General features: G+C 39.9%; 1 protein-coding gene across 2 annotated transcripts in view; it reads right to left on the bottom strand.

Moving 5' to 3' along the window:
- Window positions 1–12951, bottom strand: part of TOM1L1 (target of myb1 like 1 membrane trafficking protein) — a 1067055-nt gene that overhangs the window by 59777 nt on the left and 994327 nt on the right. For both annotated transcript variants that reach the window (XM_069654924.1, XM_069654925.1), the window contains one exon: window positions 6002–6076. In XM_069654924.1, the coding sequence (XP_069511025.1) occupies window positions 6010–6076 (67 nt within the window). In that variant the 3' untranslated portion in view covers window positions 6002–6009. The remainder of the gene's footprint in view (window positions 1–6001; window positions 6077–12951) is intronic.

The following is a 12951-nucleotide window of genomic DNA, read 5'->3' as shown; positions in this document are numbered from 1 at the left end:
TTGGGTGCTGTCCAAAGAGAGGTGGGCGATCTATCACTTGCATGCTCTACGCAGATGACTTAGTCATGTTAAATCACACATATAGTGGAGCAAAGGCCATGTTTACCATCTTGAATAAATATGCAATTGAAAATTACCTTAAAATCTATATGGGGAAGACGAAAATATCTGTTGTTTCCAACAAAAAGGTGAAGTGTCCTAGCTTCACCAACTCCTTGGGCAGGGTGGATTATGTTGAGACATATCAGTATCTGGGCATAGACATGAGCAGTAGAAAATCCTATACGAATATAGTAGAAGCTAAGAGAACCAAGGCACTATGGTTGACACAGTTCATCTCCAATTTTGCAACAAAGACTGCAGGATTTTCAATGGAGGGGATCATAATACTATGTAAACAATGTTATTGTCCCATGGTGCTGTACGGGTTAGAGGCTCTGGCAATGCGAGACCTGACATGGTTAGCTGTTTTAGAGGGTGTGTTTTGGAAATGGATACTGAGATTGAGTGCCTGTACTCCAATACAATATATTTGCTTAGAGATGGAATTGGTCTTGCTCAAAGGCGAATTTCTGATTTGGCGAGGCTTACTGCACTTGAAAATGAATTGTAACCCGAAATGCCAATTGCTTACTATATTGGTCAAGTGTAATAACTTGTGCAAAGGGAGCACTGAGGACGGGTTCGAGAAGCTGGTGGCTAAATCCTATATGGACATTGGATGGAGTCCTGATTTCCTAAGGGGAACCAAGTATGAGACATTAAAGTGTACTTTCAAGGGTAAAACCAAAGAGGGGGGCTGGATTAACTACAACCACCTTGCAACTTTACGTAGCTTCTCCTATGTCTCAGGAGTCACACGCAACTACCTTCAGCCACAGGAATATTTGAGGCAGTGCCCTAACCTTTCAAATTTATATTTTCGACTAATGCTGCGCATTAACCAACTGCCTGTACTGGTCCGGCTTGGTGCTCAATTGGGGATCCCTCTTAAGGACAGATGCTGTTGAATTTGTAAAAACCCTGGTAGAGACCGTTAAACCCCTCTTGACGGAATGCGCAGCATTGGCCGTTGAATATATGTCTATCTTGGGTAGTATGGCCCACTCCTATGATTCCAATAAAGATGATGCCTTTTGGAATTATTGTTTGAACACAGAGAACCAAAGCGTCCATATTGCCATGTATCGTTTGTGGGATGTTATTAAAAAACATCTAACTTAGGAAAGGCCAACTATAGGGAAGAAGTAAAACGTAGTATACTCTATCTATATGTGGCGGATGGATCCTCTGGAATCCGTCTACATGGAGTATTTTAGCTTAAGTTTTTAGACAGGTTTTATCAAATGTTTTGTAATGTATTTTATAAGATATTTTACAATGTTTAATGTTGTTTTTATTATGTTTATGTGGATATGATGTGCAATGTGTGTTTTGTAAAGTTCTTCTGGAACTAAACAAATAAATGATTTAAAAACATGTAATATTGATAAGAACTTAACACTGAATGCACAGGTCACTGTGGTCACACAATCCTGTTACTTTATCATGAGGAAACTAAAGATACTTTTTCCTTATTTAGATTTCACTCATCAGGTGGATTTTATTAATGCTATTTACTTGGGTTTAACAGACAACGCTATTTCCAGGTTACAAAAAGTAGAAAATACGGTGGCAAGGCTTTCAATGAAGTGCAGGAAGCCTGAACACATCTCTGACTGACAATGAAAAACGCAATCATTTTTAAAAGTATGTGCTTGGTCTTCAAATGTCTGCAATACCCATGGAAACGCCTTCTGTGATAATGGTCAACACCTACGTCTGATGTAATCCCTCAAAATATGGCTTGACTAAAGACTGAAAATGCCAGTCTACAGGCAAGAGAGGTCTGGTGGTTGTTTATTTTTGGTTCAGGCAATTGAACATTAGAATTCTTTACCACCCCATCTACAAAGACCTTACCTATTATCACTGCGGAAAAGACTAAAACCCCACCTTTTTAAATTTTAATTAAGTCTGCCATTGAGTTTACATTACTCTGGTTGCCGACATCATTTATTTTCAACTTCTGAATAGTGCAGAGTTACCCTTTGGCCGATTGTATCGCTTTCCAAAACCACTCTATAATATTGCATAACACTCTTCTACAGAGTATTGTATTCTGTTAGTTTTGGCTCATAACACATTTATGAGTCAAAACTAAAAACACATTAAGAAGAGAATATGTCTAAAGCACCTCCATAATACCCCCACTCCCTAAACGCTTACCTTTTGCCATTTTTTAATCTAAACAGTACTGGATATTAGGGAACACCCATAGTATATCCAATATACACCGTCTTTCCCTTATCTTCAGTAACACCCCTGTCCTCTTTATAGCTTATATCAAAAAAGAATGTACTTGTAATATGTTTCCTTTTTGCACATAATTGGTTGCAGTAATCAGGCAGAAACATGTAGGGCAGTATGGACACAGAATGATGTATATGAACATGTCTGTGTCTATCCAAGAGTCTGATGTTCCTTTCTCAACCTCTGTTTAATACTGATGTGTGTATTGAATGATCTATAAATTGTAATTGAATTTTGAATACAAGTCTTATTTTGATATGTGCTTAAGAGGAGATGTCAATTTTTTCAGGACTTCTCATGCGTACACAAGAGAGGACAGATCTTGATAATTTTAACTAATTAGTGCCCTCATTTTCCCTTTATTTTGTTGATAGAGGCTTTATTACCCAGTAAGCAGGAATGAGTGTTCATCCCCTTACATTTACTGTGGGTTTACCATGTTGTAATGAACTATGCAGTTATTAATAGTAACCTATGTGCAATTCTATTTCGGGCAATATACATTGGTCATTCAACCCTAAATTGGTGTTTACTATGAATGTTAAAGAAATTAAGTGGCAAACAGGACATTTTTACACATATGAGGCCAGTAAAACTGTTCAAAACACATAAGCACTTAAACTTTACAGAAGTTCTACAAGGAATGTTCTCCGAAGACATTTTCAAGTTATTTATTTGCATGTGTATTTTAATTAAGCACATTTGTGCAGTTAAATTGGTCACAATTTGGAACACTGAAAACAAACATAGGTGGATTTTAAGATTGTCGCCAAAGTAATTTTCAGATCATTTTTGAAAAATGTTGTATTTTTAAGAACACAAGAAAGTAACTCTGGTCAAAACATGATCAGAATTAAAAAAGACATTTCACTGGTATTTTGGGAGTTATCTTGTAGGAGGAATTCCTACGTAATTCAGTGGCAGATAACGCATTTTAGGATACACTGAACATTTACATTGATCAAAAAGTGATTAGGAATAAAAAAGGACATTTATTACTAAGGCATTCAGAAGCTTTTCCTCTGCGATACCTTCTCGGAAAATGCACAGGAAGTGGTGCATTTCTTAAAATATTTGGTCAATAACATTCATCACAGCTTGGGGCAATTGAAGACGAAGTTTCAGACCAAGTTACAGAAGGAGTTGGAGGTTTTTCTTTGAAATATCCCAGGCATTATGTTCCTGTTAATTAAAAACTGATTAACTTTATGGGATTGCCATCAAGCTATGCAAATTCCTTTGTGGATAATTTGGCACATGTTTCCATGATTTGCCCATTATTCACGTGCCGGAAGAGCATCAGACAATGACAATTGTTTCACCAAGACATGAGTTTGTAACATTTCTGACAATTATGCATGATGGCACCTGTTCAAACAAGGACGTATGCCAATTTTTTAATTACGAAAGGTTGGGCATGCATGTCACTTTTCCCCTTTATGCAATTATTAGCTATGCAAAGAAACAGAAAAAGGCAATTTTCATCAAGACACAAGCATGGGCATATGTGGTTTCATTTTCTTGCCCATTACTGTACTTGCCAGCTGGCCAAAATATTAGAGGGTAGACAATGGAATGAGTACAGAACATTTCTAATAAATAATTGCCACCTTATGTACTTGCTAAACCTCTGCAACTACCCCCATTGCAATCTCCTTGGGTACATCAGGAGAGCTTTGGTTGGTTGTGACAGTTGCTGCAAAGATTGTGTACCACCAACCAACAAGTGACACAGTCACTGTAGAGAGGATCTGGCCCTGTAAGTGTGGGTTCATTAATATGCGTTATTTTAATGCTGATTGCAGCTACGGTAGCATGGCCTTCACTGTTTTGGTTAGGCTGGCCTAATGTCGGCTAGGTATATATGCATTACACGCTGTAGAAAGATCAAACACTGGGCCTCATTAGGAGTCCGGCGGTAACCGAGGCGGTAAAACCACCTGGTTACCGCCAGACTCGTATTACCATTCCGCCTCCGTGATTCCCGGAATTACCGTGGCATTACAACCCCGGTTTTCCGGGAATCACGGAGGCGGAATGGTGTAAATCCCCATTCCCATTGAGTCCTATGGGACTCAATGGAAATGGGGATCATGGAAACACCGGCAGCATCTTGTAATGCTGCCGGTGTTTCCTCGTCCGCCTGCATGCGGGAGGTGTTAAACCCGTCAGGTCAGACATGGCGGGAACATCACCTCCCGCCTGCAGGGGTCGGCCTCAGGCGGTCCGGAAACAACGGTGGCGGTGGGTTTACCGCCACCGTTATTTCCGGACCGCCTAGGTCGTAATGAGGCCCACTGTCTCATATGATGCAGGCTTTCCCAGACCTCATGATTTTCAGCATTCATGGAGTTAGGTCTCTCCACAACCTTGATTCTCAGCATTCCCTTATTTAGGTCTCTCTGTAACCTGGTAATGAAAATCCACGACAGTGCAAATGCTGAAGTATTTGTATGGCAGAGAGGAAGAGAGCGATGGAGACGTTCCACTCGTCCGCTTAGCCATACAAATTCTGGAGAATTAGGCATAAAGTAATAAACATACGCATGTTTCTTACATTACACTTTGCTGAAAATGAGCTCCATTATGTTTTAAGCCCGATCAAGTTTATGAATATGCACTTTGTATGACCTATTTTAGCAGGGGGTTATTATACATCACCTGTTATTTGAAGTGTAGTGTACCTACCATGTTATTTACCATTTGATTTTCCATATTACTTGTTTACAATTGCACGTATTACGTCGATATAAACCTTGAAATATGATCTATTAACACATTTAATTGGTAATTTCTTCTGGCATCTCTGTTCTGCTTTACTTCCTGATCTCAGTGTCTGTTTTTTGTGAATGATGTGCTAATTACACTGGTTCATTTTCCACTCAACTTTCATTGTTGACATTTGATGTCAAATGACCAGGCACATATACGTTTACTAATCGACTTAAACTCAATTACCACATTATCCAACAATAATCCCTCCGTTCATGTGGGCCTTTTTGTCAAAGGATGCAACACCGCCTCTACTAGTAGGCTATGCCCCAAATGGACAGAGACACAAGCAACCCCAGATAAGTTTCACTCTGCCCCCTTTCTCCAACACAGAGACCAGCTAAAATGACAACACAAAAGAGGCATTGCCAGAGAGTTAACCTAAGCATTTCCATCCAATACTCTTTGCTTTCCCGCGTGAGTCTCTCGAGTAGGAGGGGTGTCACCAGATGAGAGTGCCAAGCTTCCTGTGCCAAGGACCTGAGGTTGCAACTTTCTGAAGTGACGCTGCTTGGATAACTCTAACTCACATCACAGCAACAACTTCGTGTTGTGACTGTGAAGCCATCACGTGAACAAACAGTGCAGCACAGCACATGAATATGCCCACATGCAATATTTATTAAGAATATTTTAAATTAAAACAGCCACTTTTCACGCAAATACAATCTCCAATTAGCATTCACGTTATCCCAATATAGCCCCTTCCTATTGACTCCGCCTTCTTCAAAGAATTTCAGTGCCTTGGTCCACCTGAACAGTCATTCCCTGGTAAATGTGGGCAAATAGTCTTCCCTTTAATATTCTTCCCTTTAAATATAACACAGTTTACAAACGAAAGCCACCAGATCCTCCTCCTTTGCAGGAAACACTTTACCTTGTCTGTTAGCATTCAGTGTTACTTTTAACTTCTGCGTTGAAGATATACTTGTCAATTTCTTCATATATGACCCTAAAATAGAAATAAATTAAAACATATTTGGAATAAATTATCACAGTACTGTCAGCATTAATAGTTCTTCTTGTTTTTATGAAAATTAATCCAGCATTTCATTTGTGTATCATTAACATGATGAAATCCTCCTGATTCTCAAACATCTGCTTCCATTATCCCAGAATTATAATATTAATGCACAGATCCGAGGACTGTAAACTCCAGGTTGATAGTATTGTATAATATGGCAATGGTAACAGTAGTGCAGTGTTATAGGTTTGTCGGTTTGCACAGTATTTGTTCTCCTACGTGGTTAGGCCCCTGATCCTAGCTAAGTCTTTCTCTTGATCGGTACCATGATCCATTGGCTTTTTCCCTATTCAGTTATTCGGAGGTCCTCTTAGTTCGACCTGCCTGATGGTACTGTTCCCCAAGTCTTTCATTATTACGGAACTTTGACACGAAGGAACAAGAGCCATCTGTTCCCTGATCCCAGTTTAATATTCTCTGAATGTCACTTTTGAAAGCTCTAATTGCTTGAGCCTTCGTAAGGGATTCTTAGTAGCTTGACGTTTTAGTATCTTTCGCGGGCATCTCATCATTGAAATTTCATTACAGGGTACTTCCATCGCATCTTTGTCATTCTCCGCAACAGTTGTTAATGAGTCACTCGTTTGCAATATTATAGACTTCAGGGAAACATTTTGCAGTAAGGCCTTAGCGTTATTTCTCAGCTCATTTTTGCACCCGGTCATTTCACAAGCTTGCATATTTTGCCCCCTCCCACATTTATTGTTGCAGTAGGAGCCTTTATCCCCATCGATTTATCAGGGTCAATACTAGGTTTCTCACTATTTTCTAGAATCAAGTCGACAACTTTTGCAATTATACCTTTAACTTCTTGCTGTTCAGCTGCTAAATTGGAGCAAAGTGAGAAGAGCGCTTCAATTCTGACTAAGATTACATCAATAGCTGTACTAAGTGGTCTTGTTACTGGTGACAATTCATTCCAAGTTATTGTTGATAAGTCATCATCCAGAGTGTCTTCTTCGCTAAAGATCTCCAAATTGGAGTTGAATGCCTCAAGATTAGGGTTTGCTGACAAATGTGTGCCTATTATGTTGTTATAATCCTCTGGGTCATGCCCCACTGATTTTGATCTGAAATCTAGACATAAATTCAGTAGTGAGCCGCCATTGTTGATTCTAAAGGAATGTTGCAGAGCAGTGTTTTTGCTGTTGATTGTCGAATCCACTTGCAGGGAGGGGTCAGTTATTTTCCTATAGTCACGGTTTTAGGCAATGCATTTCGTAAATAGCCTACCATTTTGGGCTGTTTTGCTATTTTTTATTCCCCCTCAAAGTATCTTTTTTATCCTTTCTAGATTTAGACTCGATCTTAGCAGCGTCTAACCGTGTTCTGGGGCTCCTGGAGCTTTTTCCTGTGGTGGTGGTACTACTTCAAAGGTCATATCTAGCAGGTTTATCAGATTTCATGATCGTGCATTAATGTAAAGTCCCACCCCAGTTTCCTGGATTACAATGTGAGGGATTATATTACGCAAATGAATGTGAGAATAAACCTCCAGCACTCTGCAGGTCCTAGACAGCTGACTCGGCAGGAGTGCTACTGGTTATGTGCTTCGCCCCCCCCAGACAAACTTGGGTAGGATCTGGGTTGCTAGATCTTTTAGCTCTGCTTTTTAAGAATATATCAATATAGCGCAACTCATTTTACCGACCTCCCTGAGCAGCCCCCAGCGGACCACAGCAGACCACTCTCCAGCTCCACTCTGCGGGGGTTTGATGACGTTTTGGTCCAGTTGCAAGTTTCCTGCACAGTTGCTCTGCCCCACATAAGCAGCTACCAAAAAAAGACTTCCAATAGACACCGTTCCCAGCAAGTACAGCAGACCACACTCCAACTCCACTCCACTCCTACAGGAGACCTGGTTGTACGGCCGCCAATTGTGGATGGCTTCAGGGTATTCCAACAAACGGCTGTGAAAGGGCTAATGGGAAGACCTTCAGGAGGGCTTGTAATTATGATAAGGAATTCTGAGTTAGTGGAATTTAAAATTCTCAGTGACAAAAGCTATGGGTTATTAGCTGTAGTGGCGAAAGTAAAGGGGATATGCCAACAACAACCTATTCTATTAGTAAATATTTACTGTAACCAATTACAAGTAGATGTGAATGCTTTATGCGTAAAATGTGGTAAAATATGTGATACCTTTTCTTGCGATCATGAAGGTACCCACATTATAATAGCTGGAGACCAAAACTCAGATTGCATGCTTGTGAGTGGAAATGAAGAAGGTCAAAGTCACACTAATAATTTGAAATCAGGTGTGGAAGCTAAAGCCTGGACAGAGTTGTTTTCCAGTTGAAACCTAAGATTGTTAAATGGTGCCATATTGGGAGACATTCCACCAAGGTCAACTTGGCGATCTGATTAGGTGGCAGCTCATTGAGATTATATAGTAACATCACCAGCAATATTTTATATATGTGAAGGGAAGACTGTTATGTGAGGGATCATATGAAGTTGTCAGAAAAAATGAAGATATAATAGAATTTCAAAATAGATAAGTAATCTTAATGGTTTTAATAACCGAGTGCAACAGGCTATTAAGCTTGATAATACCATGTGTGACCTATGCTGATGATGTGATTTTGATGGATAGGTAACTGGATTCTATAATGGAATATCCCTGATTGAACAAATTATGCATTAACACAAAAAAACAAGGACATAAGATTTATGCATAATAGGAAAAGAAAAATGGGCTTCAGTTGGTTTATGGGAGAGCGAGAGTTGATACCCTCCACATCTATAACTTGCCTGAGATTCCATCTAAATGTAGAGGATAAAAGTGAGGTTTTGCTGAAGTGCTTACTGCGGAAAGCTGTCCAAGCAGCTGCACAAATGAGGAAAATACAATGCAAACACTGTAGATTTTCCATGCAACTTCTATTATTCGTTTATAAAAGGAAGGTTATACCAGGACTCTTACTTGGTCTTGAGATTAACGACAAACTGCGCCCGCTCCCATTTGACAAGTTTTAATCCAGAGTATGGAAGCAAGGTTTGGGGCTGCCAGAGTGTGTGGCTGTCGTCTCGCTAAGGTTTGAGCTAAGCCTAACCTCACTTAAATGTTTGGTGGACTAAACAATTGTATCACTATATAGAAAGCGCTTAGTGCCATTGAAAGAATCGCTATGTGCTGGCATGGCGATTGTCCTACAATCAGGGCAACATACGGCTGCTAAACTGAGGAGGAGAGTGGAAGACACTCTGGCCCATCTAGATTTGACAACTGATGACTTTTAGGGGTCCCAGAATGACGTCAGGAAGGCCCTACTAAGGACAGACTGGATGGCCACAATGTCAACCATGAGACAATATAATTGAATTATAGCCTGTTACCCTTGGAGAAGCCATTAGGGGTTATTCCAAAATACCTGGAGAAATACCCAAATAAATATTGGGCTATGCAGTTTCTGCGATATCGACTGAACCTTCTGCCCAGTGGTGAGATTTGCCAGATTAGATCACAAAATAGGGAAAGGGAATTAGGTTGCATCCTATGCAAAGACCTAACAGTAGTAGAAATTAGAGAACACATTGTGTTATTCTGCACGGCACCGACTAAAATTAGAACTCTATATTTAGGGCTCTTTATATACAATCCTGAAGTGCTAAATAGTGACCTTTTTTTGCACGAATCTCCAGTGGAGAGGAAATACTAGCCACAATCGCAGTATTAAACATATTACAAGAAGTAACTGTGATAAAGCTGAGGTAGCACTCAATGATATCCCTTTTATGTGTTTTTAATTTTCAGTGTGGAATAGCATGTTTTATATCTTTTAAAAAGACACAAACGTCAGATAACATGTGAATTCCTGTTTTGAATCTGATGTTTCTTTGATGAATTTTATATAATGTCTGCTTGAATGTGATGAATTTGATATGGTTTTAGCACATGGGAATTGAATTAATTTGAAGAATGTGAAGTGTTTTCTTTTACTATGTATGTACATTGATAGTATTGATAGATTGTATAACAGTGCCTCAGGGATGTGGGTTTATGGGTGTCTATATTTCATATTGGACACACCTTAAAATGAAATTGAATAGCCCTAACATAAGAATGGATGTCAAAGGTATCTCTGGCTTTAACATCTTCATACATGATGCACTTTGTATTTCCAATGGATACAGATGAAGTCTTTGACCTAAAGAACAAAGGCTCCCTTGTGGTCACGCAATATTATAAACTACGCTGTGAAAGCATTCATGCAAGTGACTAGTACATCTCTATTAGATGTCCAATGGGGCAAGACATAGAGCAATGGGTATGGATACAGGACAAACACCTCCGCTGGGGTTATGGGCCAATGTCTGTCCACCAAGAGGGGGCTTAGGCTAGATGGTCTCCAAGAGGCTGATATGGTTAGGAATTTCACTGTTTGGCCTTTGCCATGTTTGCATTCATTTTAGAGCATCCATTATGCAATGACTTCTGACCACCCACAAAGATAGCCCAGCATCCAGCTCAAAGAAAACCTACTTGAATGTCAACCATGTTAACCCATCATTGCAGTCCCATATTTGAAGGTAAGTCTATGGTATGGTGTGGGCTCAATTGCTTGAACACATAAGCCTTACACAGTCGGCACCCCAACATGTGTTGCCACACTACATACATGGTCCGCAACCTAGGTGCAGGACACCTCCTTCCCTCCTCTACCATGGATCATCACAGTATCTCTGGATTTAACTAGACCTCCCCTTCCCTCGGGCATGTTACAAACATTCAGTATTCATACATGTGAAACAGACATCAAGTAGAGGGAAATGCTGCCAGCAAGGCCCTGAACTGTTCTGACGGCTCAACTAACAGAGATAAAAAGACAAGAGTTTCTCCATCATGGGCCTTCCATGACGGAAACATCCCCATATTTTGCTACTTCATCGTGGAGTGCGTTCCAGCATCTTTGCCTATGGAGGATAAGTGTCTACTTCTTGCAAGTAATCAACTCTGTGATTAATAAAAGTTTAGCTGACTCCATAATGGTTATGTGTTAAATGCTAATCTGGATATTTTTCTACACATGAAATTCTTGTTGCAATGCAATTTATGTTCATTAATATTAATTAAGCCTTTTGTTTGTTTGATAATTTGTGTTTTATAGTTTCCTCCTTGGTTTAATCCATACTTTGTACTTGGAATGCTATTCTTCTGGAACTCCCTTTCTTACTCCTCGCAGGTCTATCTTCTATGCTGCACCCAGTCTGGTATCTGGAGCCATGACACTCGATAGTATCGCATCCATCCTATTATCAATAAGCCTCCCTACCCATGAAAACCATGCATACAATATCCATATCAAGTGAGGCTGCCATATTTTAAGAAACAGTTCTGGGATTTGAAAGGGCTAAATGTATCAGTGTACCCACCGTTAAGCTTTACATTTCTGAAAATGCTTTTATTCGTTTGAAACGGCTTCTGGTTATTCTCTGGCAAAATACTGATCTTCTAACTTTTATAAGAGCAGATTTTCCATTACATTAGCTGATTTCTGTATCTTCTCAATTGATGGTGGACTGTTTGTGCTCAGGTTTAGATTGTTGTTTGTGTTGTTGGCTGTGCTTTTGTGCACTGTTTAGATGTGTCTGTGGATCGATGAATCCACTTTACAAAGAGCTCTGTTGCATTTTAGGTTTGTCCTGTTTGCATCATATAATAATAGAAATAAAACACATTGGATATATCCCCTTTCTTCAGGGAACTCCCCCTTGGGGGAAGTGGCATCTCCCCCATTTGAAATGGAGTTGCTGCTATGAACCTTTACTCCAGTAACAAGATGCTGAAAATATCCTGACCCTGCTCACCTCCTTGTATGACCTTGTAAGACCATTCTCATGACAGCTCACTCATCAAGCTTGTTCAAGCAGAGCAGAAAATCCAAGGCAATTAAACAATTAATGTGTACTGTTTAGATGGTAGTCTACGACGCTATTTCAGGTTTGTGCAGCTAATTTGAAAAACATTAGTACCTGAGATCTTCCTGTAGGGAATAGACACTGATGACATAATTTTGCAAATAGCTTGTAGAAAAAAACACTAAAAAGAGTAAAGAAAACCTGCTATAAGCACAACTGCGAGATAATATCATGGGCCTGATTCATGGATTATTTGCGCCAAAAAAAAACAGGCTTTGTGCGCCATTCTGCCTGCAAATCCCCATTAGTTAAACAGGGATTTGCGGGCAGAATGGCGCACAAATTCCTTTTTTTTGGCGCAAATAATCCATGAATCTGGGGCTTTGTCTTTTGATGGAACCCCACAAGTGTGTTCACACAGAGAAATATATGTCTATGTGCAAAGAAGGGTACCCCTTGAGCCTAATAGTTTGAACATTTTAAGAATATTGAGCTTAACTATTGTGGAACCAGTAAGCCATGCTCATCTTCCTGTGCTTCTACAGACCCTACAAGAGACCCCGTTTTCGCCCTTCTACACTATTGCGAGCGGCAGCATTACATGTACATTTGAGCAATAGGCTCGCCTCTTCTAAGGGACTGGACTGCCTTTTACATTGAACATTACTATCTACCAGAGTAAAAATGTAGTCCAAGATTGATATCTGACATTTCTGCCATGTGAAGCTACTAGGAATATCTCCACAGTTTCGACCATTCAACATCACCATATTCCACACCACCAAAATGTCCTCCCAGCCACCAACACATATACAGTTTGGCTGTAACTGTCTGAGCCTGGACCCGGGACACCAAACTCTTTTCCCCATTAGCATCAACTAAATTCTCCACCTTTACAGGGCATACACCAGTGAGGTAACCCATAATAGAAAATATCGGCT

Source organism: Ambystoma mexicanum, chromosome 3q, assembly GCF_040938575.1.
Source record: "Ambystoma mexicanum isolate Mex_15411 chromosome 3q, UKY_AmexF1_1, whole genome shotgun sequence".
Classification (NCBI taxonomy): domain Eukaryota; kingdom Metazoa; phylum Chordata; class Amphibia; order Caudata; family Ambystomatidae; genus Ambystoma; species Ambystoma mexicanum.
Note: the sequence above shows the minus strand (reverse complement) of the source record. Positions and strands in the feature narration are given on the sequence as shown.